The sequence below is a fragment of the Sapajus apella genome, unplaced genomic scaffold (assembly GCF_009761245.1).
Source record: "Sapajus apella isolate SASKATOON/1434 unplaced genomic scaffold, GSC_monkey_1.0 scaffold66, whole genome shotgun sequence".
Lineage (NCBI taxonomy): Eukaryota > Metazoa > Chordata > Mammalia > Primates > Cebidae > Sapajus > Sapajus apella.
This window is the reverse complement of record NW_022437006.1, coordinates 4052512-4074037: the sequence shown is the minus strand read 5'-3', so window position 1 is coordinate 4074037 and position 21526 is coordinate 4052512. Positions and strand designations below refer to the sequence as shown.

The following is a 21526-nucleotide window of genomic DNA, read 5'->3' as shown; positions in this document are numbered from 1 at the left end:
TATATATCATTGAAATTGATAGAACTGTCATTTATTATGGGAGCCTGTGATCTAGGTCTTACTGATTTATCCCTAGTGGATTACTAGTAATCTATGTTGGAGTTTTAACTATGAAGAAAAGAAGTTGTAAGTATACAATCCATTTATTCTTTATGTTGGTGAAGCTATTTGAAATATTTTGCGGAATCTTAGATGTGAAGGGCAGTTGTTTATTTGATTATAGAGAAGGAAAACCTATACAATTTACTGGCTGTTTTTAATGTAAAACTTGGAAATTGTATTCAGCTATGGAAAAATTCTACTAGAGAGCTTACGGATGAAATCATAGCATCAGTAGTTGAGTTAATGTGGGATATACTTCTCATGCATTTCCACCTTTAATTATGAAAATACCTATGAAATAGGTGTCACTACATATGAAGCACATGGAGCTCAGAGAAGGTAAGGAACCTGCGCAATATCATACAGCTTCTAAATAGCCAAGATGGAGTCAATCCTGCATGTCCCTGATTTGGAGAAATTATGCTATTCAACACTGCTTATGGTTGTGTAGTCTTTAGCAGATGCAAGTCATGTATGTTCTTTTATATGTGTTGAAAAACGGGGTAGGTGAGAAAACTTTATTATATCACTAAGAACAACAGCGTGTTGTGAAAATACTGTCAGAATACCATCAGTCAAGGGTGTCTGTCCTTTCATTTAAAAGTGGCTTTGTCTATAGACAATATTAACGCTAAGAATATAGCTATTTCAGAAAATTATATGGACACAGGGAGAAAATTACATGGACACATACTGGGGCGTGTCAAGGGGCCAGGGAAAGGGAAAGCATCAGGATAAATAGCTAACGCATGTGGGGCTTAATGCCTAGGTGATGGGTTGATAGGTGCAGCAAACCACCATGGCACACGTTTACCTGTGTAACAAGCCTGCACGTCCTGCACGTGTATCCCGGAACTTAAAGTAAAATAAAATAAATTTTTTTTAAGAAAGAAATTTATTTAGAAAGGATACTTCTCCTTTTTAAAGACAAGTTTTCCAGAACAGTAATTCTTCCTTATTTTTTCCTTAGCGACATACCACACTCCCATGGCTGTTATGACGTTTGAAGTTCCTTTAGTTGAGAATTGCTGAGGAATGCATTTTATGTCTGCTTCATTTATGTAGATACTTTTGACAAAGAAAATATTTTAGAATTTAGAAAGAATTCTTGATAGTAACAGAAAGTGGTTTTTGAAAACGGTATTAAGACCTATAATAATCTCCTCTTCTAAGTAGATAAAAATCTTTACTTTAGCAACCTGGAATAATAACGACTAGATTCACACAGTCATTGCATACAAGCCCTAATGTACCATGATCCGCTTACAAGCATGCATCTATAGACAACTGGCCCATCACAACATCTTGGCAAATTGATTGCCTTGGAGGATTTCAGAATGTATTGGCATAAATGCCAGAGCGTGAAGGAATGACTGAATCACATGGGGTTGAATTTATCAATAGCAGCAGCCCATTCTTCCAAACAGAACATGTGCCAAGCACCAGCTTGTAATCACAAACATCATCTGCTGCATATTGAAGAGGAAAACAGCATGGGCGTGCTCAGGATCTTAGTGGTAGTTTATAATTAATCACAACATTGTTTAGCAACTTGGAGTGTACTCAAATTGCTTCATCCATGAATTCTCAATACCCATACTTGCTCTGGGTACTGATATAGAAAGACATATCTAAAGCTTGAATGCTAAAAGGAAATGTTTACAAAACCCAGCAGTGGTGAAGGAGCTCTCAAAAGCCATGCATCTTGATTTACTTTGAAATTAGATGACATGGGGTAAAGAACAAGTTTGGAGTGAGAAATGAGGACTTCCGTTTTGTATGTACTTGAGTGGCATAGCTCTTGTGGGTCCTTCCTTATGCCTTAATCTCATAATACTGTGTGTGTGTATGTCTGTTAGAGCACTTACCCCATTGTGTTGTAGGTTGTTTTGTTTCTTTAGGTGACCCCATCCCAGTATGATGAGCTCCTCAGGGGCTGGGCTTCTTCGTGTTTCTTTCCACAGCATGGAGTAGGCTCGTGGGAAGCGCTTCAGGTATGATAAGGAACTAGGGGATTCTTGGCCAGAGAGAGAGGAGAAATCAATGGAAGTCCAAGGAGGAGGAATGCTTAAAATGGATGTTGTGAGAACATGATTGGGAATCGGGCAGATATGAGTGAAAGGCTCCCCTGACAGCACGCAGGACCTGATATGCTGAATTTTTCCCAAAATGAGTGTGGCTTATTTTTGTAATTATTCTCAAACAATGCTCAATTCCCTGGATGTGGGAATGGATAAAGGGTAGACTGAAATGAATGGCTCAAAGTAGAGAAATCTGGTAACGAGGCTGTGTACAGTGGTAGGTGGACCATGAAAACAATGAAGAAAATGAATTGGAGGAATTGAAGTCATAAGGAGCACAGAATATGTGTGTTCCTATAGCTTGGACGTATTTTAGTTTTGTCTTTTGTTACTCTTCCTGTTCATAAGCTGTTGATTTTTTATGCTAAGAAAAATCAGCTTATTTAAATGAACATACAAAATTTCTTGGCATTTGTGGCATAAACAAGATCTCGGCCCAAGTTCTCGCTATAAACTCTTAGTAGTGTGTGACCTTGGAAGAGTTATCTAATCCCTCTGTGTTTAGTTTCCTCCTTTCTAAAATCGGGATAGCAACACCTGTTCTCTCTGACTTCACAGGAGTCTGTTGATGACAGGAAATTGCTCATAAGGCTTGAAGAGTTATTGAAATGTTAGGTAATCCATTGAGATTCGAGCAGATACTTAATACTCTTGGTGATTGTATGAGAATGGCCTCCTCTGGCTGCATTCAGAAAAGGATCCTGGTGTTGGGGGGCCTTGCTGTGTTTGATTGTAGCCCAATTATAGGGCCCTAAATTGAGGAGTGGAGAGAATAATATTTGAAGCTGAGCCGTGATGATTTTGTTCCCAGTGAGGCCCCTGCTTTCTCCACAGAGACATCTTTACTTTGTCAGCAGTGGGGAAGCCTCCTACGGTTTGCATCTTGTAATCCATTAGTCATAAAGTGTTCCACTTTTTCCTTCTTAACTTTTATTTAATATTAATATAAGGTAAAACTCATAAATAAATAAAATGAAAAGAAAGGGAAGTATAAGAGCAAGGAAAACCTTGAAGAGATGTTAAGGGGCCTGCATCTTTGACAGTTCTCTTTCAGCAATCTCACAGCAGACTTCGTTAGTCCAGTTTGATCAAATATTGTTGCTTCCAGTAACCCCTTAGTGTTCTTATTTAAGTGACTATCATGCTCTTTGAATATTGAATTTTTTTCTTATCACACTGCTCACCATGTCAGCCTTCCTGACATCTAGAGTGTCATTATTGGTGAAGCTTTTTCTTACTTTTGTTGTTGATTTTTAGCAGCTCTATTGAGGAATAATTTACATACAATAAAAGGCATGTATTTAAAGTGCATAGTGTGAAACGCTGGCATATGTGAAGACCATGAAACTATTGCCACAACCATGAGAGTGAACATATTTCTGCCTCCCCAGAACCTCCCTTGGTGCCCTTTTTTTTTTTTGAGACGGAGTTTCACTCTTGTTACCCAGGCTGGAGTGCAATGGCGCGATCTCGGCTCACCGCAACCTCCGCCTCCTGGGTTCAGGCAATTCTCCTGCCTCAGCCTCCTCAGTAGCTGGGATTACAGGCACGTGCCACCATGCCCAGCTAATTTTTTGTCGTTTTAGTAGAGACGGGGTTTCACCATGTTGACCAGGATGGTCTCGATCTCTTGACCTCGTGATCCACCCGCCTCGGCCTCCCAAAGTGCTGGGATTACAGGCTTGAGCCACCGCGCCCAGCCTTGGTGCCCCTTTAATCCTCCCTCCACAGGCAACCGTTGATCTGCTTTCTATCAACTTACTTGGACTCGGAGTTTTCTTTGGGGGAACTTTTTTTTTTTTTAACAAATTAAGTATTTTTAATAGCTTATAGGGTTGACTACTCAGGCTGTTTCTTCTTGAGTGAGTTGGGAAGATTACATCTTTTAGGGAATTTGTCTTTTGCATTGAAGATGTTGATTTTAATGCCATAAAATTGTACATGATACTCTTATTATTTTAATATCTGTCCTGAGTTCACCTCATTTATTGCTGATATTGGTCATTTGTGTTTCTGGCTTTTTCCTGGATAGTCTGTTGATTTTCTGTGGTTACTATAACAGATTACTACCAACTTGGTGGCTTAAAGTAATAGACATTTATTTTCTCACAGTCGTGATGGCCAGGTGTCCACTCCTGTCCCACACCCCCTCCAGAATCCCTAGAGGACAACTTCTTCCTTCCTTTTTCCAGCTTCTGGGGGCACCCATCATTCCTTGGCTTTTGGCTGCATAGGTTCTATCTCTGCATTTATCTTCTCCGCTTTTATCTTGAATATTCCTCTGTCTCCCCCCTGATAAGGATACAAGCGATTGCATTTAGGGACAACCTGGATAATCTAGAATTATCTTCCCATCTCAAAATTTTTAACTTACTTATATCTACAAAGTTCATTTTTGCCATCTAAGATAATACAGGTTTCAGGGATTAGGATGTGAATATGTTTTGAGGGGCCCTTATTTAGCCTACCATAGTTTGGCATAAAGCTTATCCATTTTATTGATCTTTTCAAAAAAGCAGTTTTGGTTTTACGGATTTTTCTTGACTGTCTTTTCTGTTTCATGAATTTTCATTTTGATATTTAGTATTACTTTTAGCATGGGCATACTTTGAGTTTCATTTGTCTGTCTTTTTCTGGTTTCTTAAGGTTAAAGGTTTCCTAAGAATTTATTGCTGTAATTTTATCTGTTCTTCTTTAGCTCCATTCCACAAATATTATAGGCTATGTGTTTAGATTCTTTCAGTTTTATATACTTACTAATTTTCATGGAAATGTATTACTTAGTTTCCAATTTGGGGGATGTTCTCCAGTTGTCTTTCAGTTATTGATTTCTAGATTAATTTCATTATGGTCAGGATATTCTTTAGTTTTATTATACTTTAAGTTCTGGAATACTTGCGCAGATCATGCAGGATTGTTACATAGGTATACACATGCCATTGTGGTTTGCTGCATCCATCCCCCTGTCACCTACATTAGATATTTCTCTTAATGTTATCCCTCCCCAATTCCCCCACACCCTGCTATTCTTCCCCTTGCCCCCCAAACCCCCAACAGGCCCTGGTGTGTGGTGCTCCCCTCCCTGTGTCCATGTGATCTCATTGTTCAACACCCACTTATGAGTGAGAACATGTGGTGTTTGGTTTTCTGTTCTTGTGTCAGTTTGCTGAGAATGATGGTTTCCAGATTCATCCATGTCCCTGCAAAGAACATGAACTCATCTGTTTTTATGGCTGCATAGTATTCCATGGTATATATGTGCCACATTTTCTTTATCCAGTCTATTAAGTCAGGATAATTTTAATATGACTTGAATACTTTTAAGTTAGTTGAGACTAGTTTAGAGCTCAGAATATAATCTACCTTGGGTAAATATTCTAAGACATTGGCCATACAATTTAAGGATGCGTGTCCTGACTTATTTGGTAGACTGTGGTTTAAATGTCAACTTATTAGGTCAAGTTTGTTGATAGTGTTGTTGGAGGCCTCTCTATCCTTGCTGATTTTTAAGCTACTTGTTCTATGAGTTACCGAGAAAGAAGTGATGAAATATGAGAGTACAATTGTGGGTTTTTCAATTTCCCTTTGCTGGTGTGTCAGTTTTTGTTTCAAGTATTAATATTTGGAAGCTCTTACGTACATACAGGTTTAGAGTTATTATATATATTCTCTTGATGAATTGATTCCTTTATCTTTACAGATTGTATTTTCCTGTCTTTGGGGATACCTAGTTATTTTTTATTGTATGTCCACATTATAAAATTTTATCTCATTGTTGAGTTTTGTTCTGGGATATTATTAAGCTGCTTAGAAGCAGTTGAGTCTTGTTTTTATGCTGTTTTAGATGGCATTCAAGCAATGTTTAATCTAGGACTAAACTTATACCATTACTAAGGTTTATCCCTTCTGAACATGGCTTCCTATGCTTCAGGTTTTTCACTCTGATCGGTCGGAACAGGCACTGTCCCCAGCCCCATATGACCTCCTGGGATTGATTTCCCTCATCTTTTCCTATAGCTCTTTTCCCTGCCTTGGGTTGTTTCCTTACACACCTCCACTGATCAGTACACAACTGAATACTCAAGGGTAACTCCAAAGATCTCCAGAGTTCTCCTCGTCCCTCTCTGAATCTATCCTTCCCGGACTTCTTCTGCCATCTGAACCCTAGCACCCTTGGCATCCCTTCTGAGCTGCATTTTTCAACTCAAGGAAACACCAAAGTTTGCCTGGTTTTCCTGCCCTGTGAGGCAGCCTGGAAACTTTTTTAAGATATTGAGCAGGGACAATTAATAGGGTTCACCTCATTTGTTTCCCAAATCTCAGGAATCACTTTGTGTCATTGCCTGTTATCCACTAGCATGAGAACAGTTGTTTCATGCATTTTTTGCATGGCTTTGTAGTTGACTCGTGTAGAAAGGGAAAGCTGGAAGTGAAAGTCAAGAGCTGGGATTTTGTACAAACTGGCTTTTAGTGCATTTTTGATCATACTCAGAAAACCTTCCGTAGGCTAGGTTCATGGACAACCTGTCCACAAACATGGCTGCCCTTGTGGGACGGTGTTTTTCATCCCCCTGCCAGAGCCTCTGCCACCTGGGCAACCTTGTGCAAGTTACTTAGCAACTTGGTAGTATGAGAACGAAGAAGGAAGGATGAGCTCATTTTGGGATCTTGAATCTACTGCTTTATTATATGTTATGTTTTAGGTCTTTTATGTCTAATCTAATTGGTTAAAGCTTTTAGTTTTTTTATGTAAGAATTTCTGGTTTTAAGGATAAACATTTAAAAGAAAATTAAATGTGAAATATTTGTATGCACAAAACATTTTTAATTACAAAAGCAAAAGAAATGTCTTAAGCAGAGCATGACATTTTAAATTTTCACTTATGAACATTTAGCCAATTAATATACTTGATATTTTTCTTCTGCCTCATAGATTCTGTGATATAAAGATTAATGATGGTTTTCATTTGTAAAGTAAGTTTTACTGCCTAATAAAGTTAGGTTTATAATTTTAATGAAAGGAAATTCTTTAATTTTGTTTATGCATAATCAGATGTGCAGCTGCTAGGAACAAAATTTATCCATTAAAAAATTCAGTCTAATAAAGGAATTATCATCATTTATTTTTAACAGGAAATCCAAATCAAGAGAAAATATAAAATCCAGATTTTTAAAAACTAGGAAATAAATATGTGATGTTTATGCAGTACCTTATCTCTTGTTTTTATGGCAAGTCAAACTTTGGCTGTAATTTATCAAAATATTCTGTATTTCTGTCCTCCAAAATCATTATTACCTAACCTGACCATCAACTCATGAGACAGTTTAATAGTGAAAGTAGATGCAGCTCTCCAAAGTTTATAATAGATTTCTTGCAGGAGGAAAGACTAATTTCTCCTCTGAGAAAGGGCTTTTGTTTTTGTTTTGTTTTCATTTAAGAAAAAAAAATTCATGGTATACAAGGTAAATGATATTACCTTTATTTGACAGTTTTGATTAATGGAAAAAGGTGGTACATTGCTTTTTTGTGGCTCACTTGTAGACATCTGTATTTGCTGATGAATCTGCCTATCTTTCAGGCAGCTGATCCAGATATATTTCAGCACTGTTACAATCAAACTCTCAAAATCCACCTGTTTCACACAGTCATTCCGATATATTAGGCTTTGATACTGCTTTGCTAGAATCTAAGGCAATTTGACATTTATAATACCCTCAGCCTGCTTTCTAAATGGATCATCATTACATTTAGCTTTGAATGGCCATCAAGAGTTCTCTGAACTAATCTGTGTCCTCTTTTGCCACTTTGAAAGAAAATTGTTTGCAATAATCCAAGTTTTATGATTATACTTATATCCATGTAGAAATAGAATATTCTCACCCCTATAATATTTAGTTCTAACTAATGCCCTGTCTTGACATCTCGTACTAACTTTTATTGTTAAGACAACATATTCTGTTTCATTTTGTAAATTGAGTATTAGATTTTCAAAAGATCCAGAAATAGTGAGACTTCTTTGGATTTTAGATTACTAGATTTGGCTTAGGGTTCATTAGCAGAACTTGGACTTCAGGAAAAATACCTCTAATTAAGCAATCAGCATCACAATGATCCCAGGCCTTCTCTTCTAACAGTAGGAATAACATAGGTCCTGGGGCTCTAGCTGCATAAGGACACCATATAGAATGACTCTTAAAGCTAAGGTGACACTGTAACTGGAACACTTTTGAGGCTGGAAGGGCCACTTTTAGTAATTATACCCTGACAACAGGCATCAATAAGGTGAGTAACCCTTCTTAAGGATTCAGTGGTTCAGATCTACAGCTTTCCAGAATTGATCCAGAGTTCTGATAAAGACCAAGGCATCTCTGCCATTTTGAAAGTCAATTTAGGTTTTAAAATAACCACTGATTGCCTCTTAGGGGACTATTCAAAAATTAGAAATACACACACACACACACACACACATACACACATACACACCCACCCACCCACACACACACATACACACACACATTGGTAGATAATAGGTATTATTTATTTATTTATTTATTTTTTACTAACTTTTTGGTAACTTTTATTAATAATCTCCATTGTAGCTTTTACTAAGGCTGACATCATGCCCAAATTCTGTAACTTTAGTAAAATAAAATGAATTTTATTCTTTATTTAATTGTTTGTAATGAATACTTTTCTTTTGGTTGAATCAATTTTGCTAGTGACTTTTAAGTAGTCCCACATGGATGGATTTTAAATAATACTTAATTGTCAAGAAAGTTGAAGAACAAAGAAAGTGATTAATCGCTGGAGCTTGCAGGAATTTCATGAAGAATAATTTGACAGTTTTAGTTATATAGGTCTTCCTAGTACCCATACATTGCTTAAACTTAAATTCTCTCTTGTCACTTTTATGTTTCAAACAAAAACAAAAATGCACTATCTGTTTGCAACATAAAACATTGCACCCAGATTTCTGTAAAAATAAGAGTTGTTCAGATTTAAAATGCCCAGTTATGTTGATTTCATGAAGCTTTGGGAAAATTTGTTCTATTGGGAATAATTACTATGAGAGCTAAAAATAATAGATGTATCCTTTTTTTCTTTCTTTTTTAAAAAAGCTGGACCTGTGATCTGCAGAATGCTGAGTTATCCCCCAACTCGCCGAGCTTTAATTGTGGGTTGTGGCCTACAGATGTTCCAACAGCTCTCAGGCATTAACACCATCATGTATGTATTTCTTTCTGGCTTTTACTGAAAAGACTGTGAAAGGATTATTTTATGTGAAAAAAAAAGTAGACTCAGTGATTTGTTCTGGTTAAATGTATGGATTATCCTTTTGGGAGATACTAACTTTATAATTTTTTAATTCCTGTAATTTGTAACTAGAAAGAGATGATTTATTTTGTTTGTTATATTTTTGACTTTATTTGATTCCATATAATTTCGCTTTTACACCATCCAATGCTTCTCTGTATGCTGAGCTTAAATATGTCATTTTTTTCTAAACCATTTTATGATGTTGGTTGGAAAGTAAAATAGAAGGAAATCACCTGGCATTGCCAGAGACTGTGGGCACACAGGTAACTAATTCATCTCTTTTTGGTGTGGTCCACTACATTGCAATGTGATAAGGACATTAGCTAATGTGCGTTTATTATAACCAGAGTATGGTAGAGGGGAGATTGAGTGGGAAGGAGAGTGGAAAATACAGAAAAGTTCCCTGTTTTCTGATTTGAAGAGTAATTCCCAAAGCTGTATGTGTGCTGGGGTGGGAAGGACTAAATATTGGGGCTCTACTAGGTTTCCCTCATTCAGTATTCAACCCATTTTTTAGGGCTTCTGTTGCTCTAGACCTACAGCAGTACTGAAGCAGACCTGGGTCTTGTCCTCATGGATGTACAGGCTGGTCGAGGAAACACACATTAAATAAACTCACAGTTAAATATAAGATTTCAAATTATGATAAGGGCCATACAGAACTCTTCAAATACTCCACAGAGTAGACTTTTAAGATCCTAAATAATAAAATGCAGTTTAGAGAAGGTTATGAGGTACCCAAGGCACATATTGTTACATTAAAAGCTGCTGCATCTTAGAAGTCCTCCCCACCCCCGCCTATTGATTGAATTTTTTCATTAAGAAAATACAAACTATGTAGAATTGAATTTTCTCTGGTAAACCATTCATATTTGAGGCTCTTGATTTTTTAAAATTACTTGAGATAGGATGAATTATTTCATTATAATTTGAGAAGAGTGAGTTGATTAAAATATTTTTTAAAAAATAAGGATTAGGACCCAGTGAGCCAGTAGATTAAATCAAGATTAGTTAAGAAACTCCATTTTCTATACATTCACACACTTTGTGGATTTGACTTTAATCATAATCCCCGTTAGACTTTAACTTTTGAGTCTACATTTTTAATATTTTGTCCTCTCCTCCTCCTCTCTGACATTAACTTTCATTTTTCTTCACCTTTATCAACTCTGTTAAGGCCCATTTGTTGGTCTGGTGCCAAGCACATTTGCTTGTTTGTTCTCTGGATTTGGCACATCATGACTTGTCCTGAGATGTGTTCGCCTTTTGCAGTCTGGTGGAAGTATAGAATTGCAGCTAGGCTAGAACCAAGCATCAAATAATTAGATGCAGTAATAATCCTATATGAATTATTTAGTTGACCAATCTAATATGTGTTCTGTTTCTGAAAGTATTTTTTATTTGTTTTGCTTTTTTCCTAAGCATTTAAACTCAACAAGTCTAAAATAAAAGCATAGAAAATGAAGGATTTTTCTTGTACATTTTTTGTTTTAATTTAAAGCAGGTATCACAAACAGAGCCACCTCTAGTTTATGGGTAGTGACTGGGGCCAGTGTGTTCGTAGGTGAAATGATTGTCATAATCCATGAGCAGTAACCTAGTATAAATTGAGCTGATTGATGCTTCAAATTTTAATGAAGCGTTTGTTTCTCCAAAGCCTCACTTTTTTTCATGAAGATCAAATGATAGAAGGATCCTCATCTTCTCTAAGATTTATGATAGATGTACTTTGCTTACCGTAAAACTGCTCATGATATAGGTAGTGTTGTCATAGAGCTTTTGCTTGCATTTGATTTTATCAATCCTGGAAAACAGGAAGAATAAAATAAAGTAAATGATAGCTGAACTCAGACTGTGTCTACATGATGTAAAATAGCTAATCAGCTCCCTGAATAAATTAATATGATGTTCATGTCTAGAGTTTAGAGGGTTAGACATTAAAATAATATACCTATGCTGAATAACTGTTGTTTATTCACAGTACGTAATTTCAGACATTCATATTATAAGCCCATAAAATTTAGTGTAAGTCAATGTCATTATGATAGACTGTACTACTGTTTACTGTCTTTATGAAAAATGACTAATCTGGGACTTTAGTGTAATGTGTTTTCTCCTGCTGTCTTTAGTTCTCATTTCTGTATGTATATTTGTGTATCTTTTTCTGTTATTCTCAAGATTAAGTAAATACTATCATAAACTTTGTTTCTGATTTAAAATAATCTATTAGAGTCTAAGAAGTTAGTTTTTGTGTTTTTTAGTAGAAATTTTAATTATGCTTTCTTTTATTTTGTTACTTTGTTAATTCAGAATATATTTTCCAAGGATATTTTATTATATATAACACATATGTTTATGTATATAAAATTTTACTTTTTTTACACCTCCTTATCTTTTAAGTGGGAAATAAAGCAGGTAATGCTTATTTTAATTCCACCCTAATAATGTGTAGAAGTTGAAATATGTTATTAAAAATTCTTTCACCTCAAAGTCTGTATGAACTGAAATATGAGGTATTTTGAATTCTATTTCTCACCAAGAAGAGTTTATAGAAAGATTACATGGAAAGATAATATTAAAGGTTATATTAAAAGATAAATCATCCTCACAGTTGTATTGTATAATCTTACCATTTTAGTTTTTTTCTCTTCTCCGTCAAAGAATCCTTTATTCCGCTTCCGTTGACCTATTTACTATTCTATCTCATTCAACGAAGTAGATTTTCTTCTTGAAATATTAAATTTTCTTTTCCTTTACCATATTTATCTATAGATAGTATATCATAGATACAGATATATATTTTTTATTTGTATGATAACTTATGTTTCTTTATATCCCAACCTATACACATTCTCATTCTCTACCCTAATGAATGGAGAACTTGTAAGGTCTTAAAAACATACATATTTCAGACATTATATTTAACTTTTCGATGAGGCGATTCTTTTATAATATGACTCACATAACGTAATAATTTCCACACTATCATTACCACAACCAAAATACGTGTGTTCATGTTTGGAGGAGGAAGGTGTAAGTAGGCAGTGAGAAAGAAAACACCAGGTTCTATGTGGGTTTGATAATATCTTTCTTTTTTGAGGAACTTAGAATAAACTATATTTTGTTATATTCTGACAAACAGATGATCAGTCTGTCTTGGATGAATGAAAGGTATCAGATTTCTATCTGAGAAGACCAAGTGGTTAAATGACTCTCTTTTAAGGTTACAAAGAGAAACAGTAGTAAAGTGGAAAAGAAAATTCAGAATTTTAAGCTTTTGAGTTTGCTTTGGATAAAGAGAATTGTGGGGGAAACTTCTTTGGGGGCATTTAGTCTTTTACTTTTAAGCCACTCTTCTAGCAGAGTAATACTGCCAGCTTTATTTTCTCTTCTTACTCTTCTGTCTTTTATTAACTCAGAGTAAGAGAGGAGAGTAACTTCTCCCATTGTGTGTGGGCAGATACTCTTGCTTTCAGAGTTGCTTTACTTTAACCTCCAGGACATCACTTCTTTCACTTTATTTACAAGAGAGAGTGAAAGCCTTTAGAAAATCTGCCCTGGTAATAATAATGTTAATAGCAGTCATTAAATCCCAGGTGCCACTCTAGTATGTGTTAACTCAATAAATACTAACAGAAAAGGTAAAAAGTACAACAGAACTGCTTTGAGCCCCTCAAATGGTGTATTTGTTATGGTCATGACGACAATAAACATTTTTTACTGCTTTACGTATTTAACACTCGGAAATATTTTTTAGACAGTATCTCTCTTGATCTTCATAAACATCCTGTCAAGTAAGCAGGGCAGCTCTTCTGTTTATGCTCTGGCTAAAGAAGCTAAGGCTTAATGAACTAAGTGACTTGTCCACCGTCACACAACTAATAAGTTTTAGAGCTAAGGGTGGAGCCCAGTTTTCTGATGCCAGATCACATGGGACACTCTTTAATTGTAGAGCACCTGGAATTAAATAGTCAGACTATTTAAAGCTTGTCTGGGGATAAGGTACACAGTAAGCAATCAAAGTTTGTGAAATTCAGTACCGTCCAAGGATTAAACCTAAAATGGGAATACACACCCCCACTGAAGAAGCTGAAAGTCTGTTTGTAGGAGAAGTTTCTGACTCTACCTGGAGCTGAGTCAAGTTAGAAAGCCAAGCAAAATACAGGGATAGAGGAAGCAGCAGAAAGGCCCTGGGAGCTCACTGGATCCCAAGCTGCAATTCCTGCCTGGCACCACAACAATCTATCCGGAGGGTGGCCAGAGGAGCAGGGGATAAAACTCCATAGAGAAGAGGAATTCTCTAACTGAACTTTGTAACAATATGAATGGGGCAAGGAACCTCCTGGCCAGAACTAGCGGGAGGACGTGAATCGGGCATGCAGACTTCATAGGCAGGGGGAAGAACTAAAGCCCTTTTCTTTCACAGCTGGGAGGTAGAAAGCCTCGGGAAAATTTTCAAGCCCATCTCACCCTCCTCCTGGAAACAGACTTGGGGCTGTTGAGGGGGACACAGTGGGAGTGAGACCGACCCTTTGCTTGCGTGAGAGCTGGGTGAGGCCTTTGACTGCCAGCTTTCCCCCACTTCCCTAACAACCTGCATGACTCAGTGGAGGCAGCCATAATCTCCTAAGTACACAACTCCAGAACCTGGGAAGCTCACCCCCAACCCTCATAGCGGCCACAGCAAGACCCACCCAAGGAGAGTCTTAGCTTTGACACGCCTAGCCGCATCCCCACCTGATGGTCCTTCCCTACTCACCCTGGTAATGGAAGACAAACGGTATACAATCATGGGAGTTCTAGGGCCCTACCCACTGACCATCCCTCTCCACACTATTATAGCTGATGCTTTCTGGAAAGCTCCATCTAATGGTAGGAGGCCAACCAGCACAAAAATAGAGCTTTAAACCACCAAAATTAAGAACCCTCATGAAGTTCATTACACCCCTCCAACCCCCTGCCACAACCTCCACCAGAACAGGCGCTGGTATCCACAGCTGAGAGACCCATAGATGGTTCACATCACAGGACTCTGTGCAGACAACCCCCAGTACTAGCCTGGAGCTGGGTAGACTCACTGGGTGGCTAGACCCAGAAGAGAGGCAACAATCACTGCTGTTCAGCTCACAGGAAGCCACATCCATAAGAAAAGAGGGAGAGTACTGTATCAAAGAAACAAACACTCCATGGGGCAAAAGAATCTGAATAACAGCCTCCAGCCCTAGACCTTCCCTCTGACAGAGCCTACCCAAAGAAGAAGGAACCAGAAAGCCAATCCTTGTAATATAACAAAACAAGGCTCTTCAACACCCCCGAAAATCATACTAGTTCACGGCAGTGCATCTAAACCAAGAAGAAATCCCTGATTTGTCTGAAAAAGAATTCAGGAGGTTAGTTGTTAAGCTAATCAGGGAGGACCAGAGAAAGGTGAAGCCCAATGCAAGGAAATCCAAAAATGATACAAGAAGTGAAGGGAGAAATATTCATGGGAATAGATAGCTTAAATAAAAAAGGATTAAACATTCAGGAAACTTTGGACATACTTCTAGAAATGTGAAATGCTCTGGTAAGTCTCAGCAATAGAATTGAACAAGTAGAAAAAAAAAAAATCAGAGCTCAATGACAAGATCTTCGAATTAACCCAATCCAAGAAAGACAAAGAAAAAAGAATAAGAAATGTGAACAAAGCCTACAAGAAGTTTGGGATTATGTTAAATGATCAAACCTAAAAATAATCAGTGTACCTGAGAATAGAATTCTAAAAGCATGGAAAACATATTTCAAGGAATAATCAAGGAAAACGTCCCCAGCCTTGCAAGAGACCTAGACATGCAAATATGAGAAGCACCAAGGACACCTGGGAAATTCTTTGCAAAAAGATCCTCACCTAGGCACGTTGTTATCAATGTATCCAAAGTTAAGACAAAGGAAAGAATTTTAAGAGCTGTGGCACAGAAGCACCAGGTAACCTATAAAAGAAAACCTGTAAGATTAGCTGCAGATTCTCAGCAGAAACCTTACCAGCTAGAAAGGATTGAGGACCTATGTTCAGCCTCCTCAAGCAAAACAGTTATCAGCCAAGAATTTTGTTTCCAGAGAAACTAAGCATCATATATGAAGGAAAGACACAGTCATTTTCAGTTAAACAAATGCTGAAAGAATTTGCCATTACCAAACCACCACTACAAGAATTGCCAAAAGAAGCTGTAAATCTTGAAACAAATCCTGGAAACACATCAAAACAGAAACTCTTTAAAGCATAAATCACATAGGACCTATAAAAAAAATACAAGTTAAAAAGCAAAAACAAAAACAAAAGTACACAGGCAAGAAAGAGCACAATGAAAGCAACAGTACCTCACGTTTTGATACAAACATTGAATGTAAATGGCCTAAATGCTCCACTTAAAAGACACAGAACCTCAAAATGGTTAAGAACTCACCAACTATCTGCCACCTTCAGAACACTCACCTAACACATAAGGACTCACATAAACTTAAAGGGGTGGAGAAAGGCATTTCATGTAAATGGACAGCAAAAGCAAACAGGGGTAGCTATTCTTTTATCAAACAAAACAAACTTTAAATCAGCATCAGTTAAAAAAGACAAAAAGGGACAGTATATAATGGTAAAAGGCCCTGTCCAACAGGAAAATATCACAATCCTAAACATATGTGTACCTAACACTGGAGATCCCAATTTATAAAACAATTGCTAATAGACGTAAGATATCAGATAGAGAGCAACCCAATAATAGTGGGGGAATTCGGTACTCCACTGACAGCACTAGACAAGTCCTCAAGACAAAATCAACAAAGAAACAATGGATTTAAACTATGCCTTGGAACAAATGGTCTTAACAGATACATATATATATAGACTGTTTCATCCAACAACTGCAGGACACACATTCTATTCAACAGTGCATGAAACGTTCTCCAAGATAGAGCATATGATGGGACATAAAACAAGCCTAAATGTGTTTTAGAAAATTGAAATTATATCAAGCACTCTCTCAGATCACAGTGGAATAAAACTGGAAATCAACTCCAAAAGGAACTTTCAAAGCCATGCAAATACATGGAAATTAAATAACCTGCTCCTGAATAAGCAGTGAATCAAAAATGAAATCAAGATGGAAATTAGAAAATTTTTCAAACTGAGTGATAATAATGACACAACCTATCAAAACCTCTGGGATACAGCAAAAGCGATGCTAAGAGGAAAGTTCATGGCCCTAAATGCCTACATCAAAAAATCTGAAAAAGCACAAACAGATAATATAAGGTCACACCTCAAGGAACTAGAGAAACAAGAGCAAACCAGGCTCAACCCCAACAGAAGAAAGGAAATAACCAAGATCAGAGCAGAACTAAATGAAACAAACCAACAAAAAATACAAAAGATAAATGAAACAAAAAGCTGGTTCTTTGAAAGATAAGTAAAATTGATAGACCATTAGCAAGATTAACCAAGAAAAGAAGAGAGAAAATCTAAATAACCTCACTGAGAAATGAAACAGGAGATATTACAGCTGACACCACTGAAATACAAAAGATCGTTCAAGACTACAATGAACACATTTATGCACATAAACTAGCAAACCTAGAAGAGATGGATAAATTCCTGAAAAAATACAATCCTCCTAGCTTAAATCAGGAAGAATTAGGTACCCTGAACAGAACAATAACAAGCAGTGAGGTTGAAATGGTATGTTAAAAATTATCAACAAAAATGTCCAGGACCAGACAGATTCACAGCAGAATTCCACCAGACATTCAAAGAAGAATTGGTACCATGCTTTTGACATTATACCACCAGATAGAGAAAGAAGGCACCCTCCCTAATTCATTCTATGAAGCCAGCATCACCCTAATACCAAAACCAGGAAAGGACGTAACCAAAAAAGAAAACTGCAGACCAATATCCTTGATGAACATAGATGCTAAAATCCTTAACAAAATACTAGCTAACCAAATCCAACAACATATCAAAAAGATAATTCACTATGATCAAGTGGGTTTCATACCAGGGATGCAGGTATGATTTAACATATGCAAGTCAATATATGTGACATACCATATAAACAGAATTAAAAGCAGAAATCACATGATCATTCCAATAGATACAGAAAAAGCATTTGACAAAATCCAGCATCCCTTTATGATTAAAACTCTCAGCAAAATTGGCAAACAAAGGACATATCTTAATGTAATAAAAGCCATCTATGAGAAACACACACCTAACATAATGCTGAATGGGGAAAAGTTGAAAGCATTCCTCTAAGAACAGGAACAAGACACGTATGCCCGCTGTCACCACTTCTCTTCAACACAGTACTGGAAGTCCTAGCCACAGCAATCAGACGAGAGAAAGAAATAAAGAACATCCATATTGGTAAAGAGGAAGACAAACTGTCACTGTTTGCTGACAAGAGGATCATTTACCTTAAAAACCCTAAGGACTCCTCTAGAAAGCTTCAAGAACCAATAAAAGAATTCAGCAAAGTTTTCTGATACAAGATTAATATACAAGAATCAGTCTCTCTTCTATATACCAACAGTTAACAAGAAGAGATTCAAATCAAGAACTCAACCCATTTTACAATAGCTTCAAAATAAAATAAAATACTTAAAAATATACCTAACAAAGGAATTGATAGACCTCTAGGAGGGAAAACTACAAAACACTGATGAAAGAAATCATAGATGACAAAAACAGATGAAAATACATCCCATACTAATGGATGGGTAGAATCAATATTGTGAACATGATCATACTGCCAAAAACAGTCTACAAATTAAACACAGTCCCCTTTAGGCTACCACTATCATTCTTCACAGAATTAGAAACAATAATTCTAAGATTCATATGGAACCAAAAAAGAGCATGCATAGGCAAAGCAAGACTAAACAAAAAGAACAAATCTGGAGGCATCACCCTACCTGATTTCAAACTATACTATAAGGCCATTGTCACCAAAACAGCATGGTACTGGTATAAAAATAGGCACATAGACCAATGGAACAGAATAGAGAACCCAGAAATGAACCCAAATACTTATATCCAACTGATCTTCAACAATACAAACAAAAACATAAAGTGGAGAAAGTTTATCAACAAATGGTGCTGAGATAATTGGCCAGCCGCACGTAGGAGAATGAAACTGGATCCTCATCTCTCACCTTATAGAAAAATCAACTCAAGGTGAATTAAGGACTTAAACCTAAGACCTGAAAATTCTAGAAGATAACATTGGAAAAACCCTTCAAGACATTGGCTTAGGCAAGGATTTCATGATCAAGGACTCAAAAGCAAATGCAATAAAAACAAAGATAAATAGTTGAGCGCTAATAAAGAAACAACCCAGAGAGTGGGAGAAAATCTCCACAATCTATACATCTGACAAAGGACTAATATCCAGAATCTACAATGAACTGAAACCACTAAGAAAAAAAAACAAACAATTCCATTAAAAAAGTGGGCTCAGGACATGAATAGACAATTCTCAAAAGAAGATATTCAAATGGCCAACAAACACATGAAAAGAATGCTTAACATCACTAATGATCAGGGAAATGCAATCAAAACCACAATGTGATACCATCTTATTTCTGCAAGAATGACCATAATCAAAAAATCAAACAGTAGATGTTGTTGTGGATGTAGTGAAGAGGGAATACTCCTACACTGTTGGTGGGAATGTAAACTAGTACAGCCACTGTGGAAAACAGTGTGGAGATTCCTCAAAGAACTAAAAGCAGAACTACCGTTTGATCCAGCAATCCTACTACTGGGTATCTACCCAGAGGAAAATAAGTCATTATTTGAAAAAGATACTTGCACATACATGTTTACAGCATCAGAATTCACAATTGCAAAATTGTGGAACCAACCCAAATGCCCATCAATCAACAAGTGGATAAAGAAACTGTGGTATAGATATATATGATGGACTACTATGCAGACATAGAAAGGAATGAATTAACAGCATTTGCAGTGACCTGGATGAGACTGGAGGCTATTATTCTGCGTGATGTAACTCAGGAATAGAAAACCAGACATCGTATGTTCTCACTGATTTGGGGGAGTGAAGCTATGAAGACACAAAGGTATAAGAAGGCTATAATAGACTTTGAGGAGCTTGGGGGGAAGAGTGGGATAGGGGCAAGGGATAAAAGACTGCAAATATGGTACAGTGTATACTGCTTGGGTGATGAGTGCACCAAAATCTCACAAATAACCACTAAAGAACATATGTAGTCAAATACCACCTGTACCCAAATAACTTATGGAAAAATAAAATAAATAGATAAAATGTTACAAGTTATAAATTTTTTTAAAAAACAACCTAAAATGGCTGTTTCTGTGCTAAGAAAAAATCAATCCATCTCAAGAGTCATTAACCATCTTAAGTCTTAAATTTTCTGGTTCCTAGCTAAGTGCTTTGATTTATACCCTGATTTAGAGTTCCTAGACAAGCTAGGCTGATGATTGAATGAGTCATTTATACTTGTTAATCATATTTAATTAATTTAATTTTCTAAGTGCAGTATTTCTAGATCGGTTCCATTCTCATATTCTATCCTCAACAAGCACTCCTGGTATTAAAAAAAAAAAAAAAAAAACACCATGCAATCAGAAAACATGGCACAAACACGCATGGCCAGATGGTAATAAATGTAGAGAAGAATAAAGGTTGCAGGAAATAAAAAAGAAAACAGTAAGGGTCTGTACACTTTTGGGTTGTAGAACTGGGAATGAGGTTTTGCTCTTTCTGAGGTCCTCCACAAGGCGGAATGAATGATTGATTACATCAGCAGCCTACTAAAGTGAGTCTTCCCCTCTCTGCCTGCCTTGTCCAAAAAGCTATTGAAAGATAAAATGTTTACTCATCGAAGTATTTCCAGATTAGTGAATTTGTACTCATTTGTATTCATTGGCTGAAAGTTATTGAATAAATAGGAAAATGTTAGGATTTATGGCTCACTCTTTTGAAAACTGAGTATTATATGAGGGGAAGAATATTAACCCAGGAATCAGGAAAATTAGATTCAAGGTCTGTCTCCACCATGGGACTCTGGGCATGCCAGTTAATTGCTTTCAGTCTAATTACCTATAAAGTGAAGTAGATGGACTTTTAATGTGCATTTGAATGAGGACAAATGGAGTTTCAAGTAGAATGGAAGCTAAAACATTTGAAATAGTAATACTTTAAACCTTTCTTGGATGAAAAGTTATCAGACTGTAGAAAAATAATTTTGGCCTAAAAAATGTACGTTCAATAAAATTTTTGGAATGTTTATTAAATGCTTACCACATGCTGATCATTGTCCTAGAGGCTCAGCTTCTTATATGTTAAGACTATAGTTTTATTTCCCAATTTTGTCTTTGAAGAAAGACAATCTGGGTTACAGCGAATAATGCCTCTTTATCCCATGATTGTGTAGCGGATGTATCACCTGATATGATAGACTTTCCTTGGCTTTCATAATGTAAGAGTAGGCTCAAGCCCTATGAACTTCACTAGCTTCTCAACTTGTGTGCACATTGTTTATAAGGGAAATGGTGTACTTTCTCCCTCTGTAGTCTAAAACCCTTTTTGATGGCAGGTAGGTCACTCATATTCTAGCAAACAAAGCAAAGCATTCTTATCAGAGGAGACTTGGAGCAGAATGCTTTTATAGTGAGCCATCAGAATGTTTCCAATCATTTTTCCATTTCCCTGTGTATATATTGCATGCCCATCTCTGTTTAGGTTCTCCCCAAATCAGGCCCTAAGACAGGGACTTGGGTGCAGATGACATTTTGGAGACAATATCAAGAGGACGAGTGAGAGAGTAAGGGAAGTGGGCAGGCATGGGAGAAGAGGCAGTAAAGAGAGCACTGGGAAGCAGGCTACATCGGTAGGCAACTGGAACACAGTCCTGCTGAGTACTCTCTGAGGAACAGTGTAGATTATGCTCAGAATTAGTCCAGGGGTATTTATCCACAATCCCGAATCCTTCAACTTGAGTATCGTCC

The 21526-nt window shown here is 36.8% G+C and overlaps 1 protein-coding gene across 2 annotated transcripts in view; it reads left to right on the top strand.

The window, feature by feature from the left end:
• SLC2A13 (solute carrier family 2 member 13) overlaps positions 1-21526 on the top strand; it is a 351790-nt gene that overhangs the window by 145399 nt on the left and 184865 nt on the right. For both annotated transcript variants that reach the window (XM_032248333.1, XM_032248334.1), the window contains exon 4: positions 9303-9411. In XM_032248333.1, the coding sequence (XP_032104224.1) occupies positions 9303-9411 (109 nt within the window). The remainder of the gene's footprint in view (positions 1-9302; positions 9412-21526) is intronic.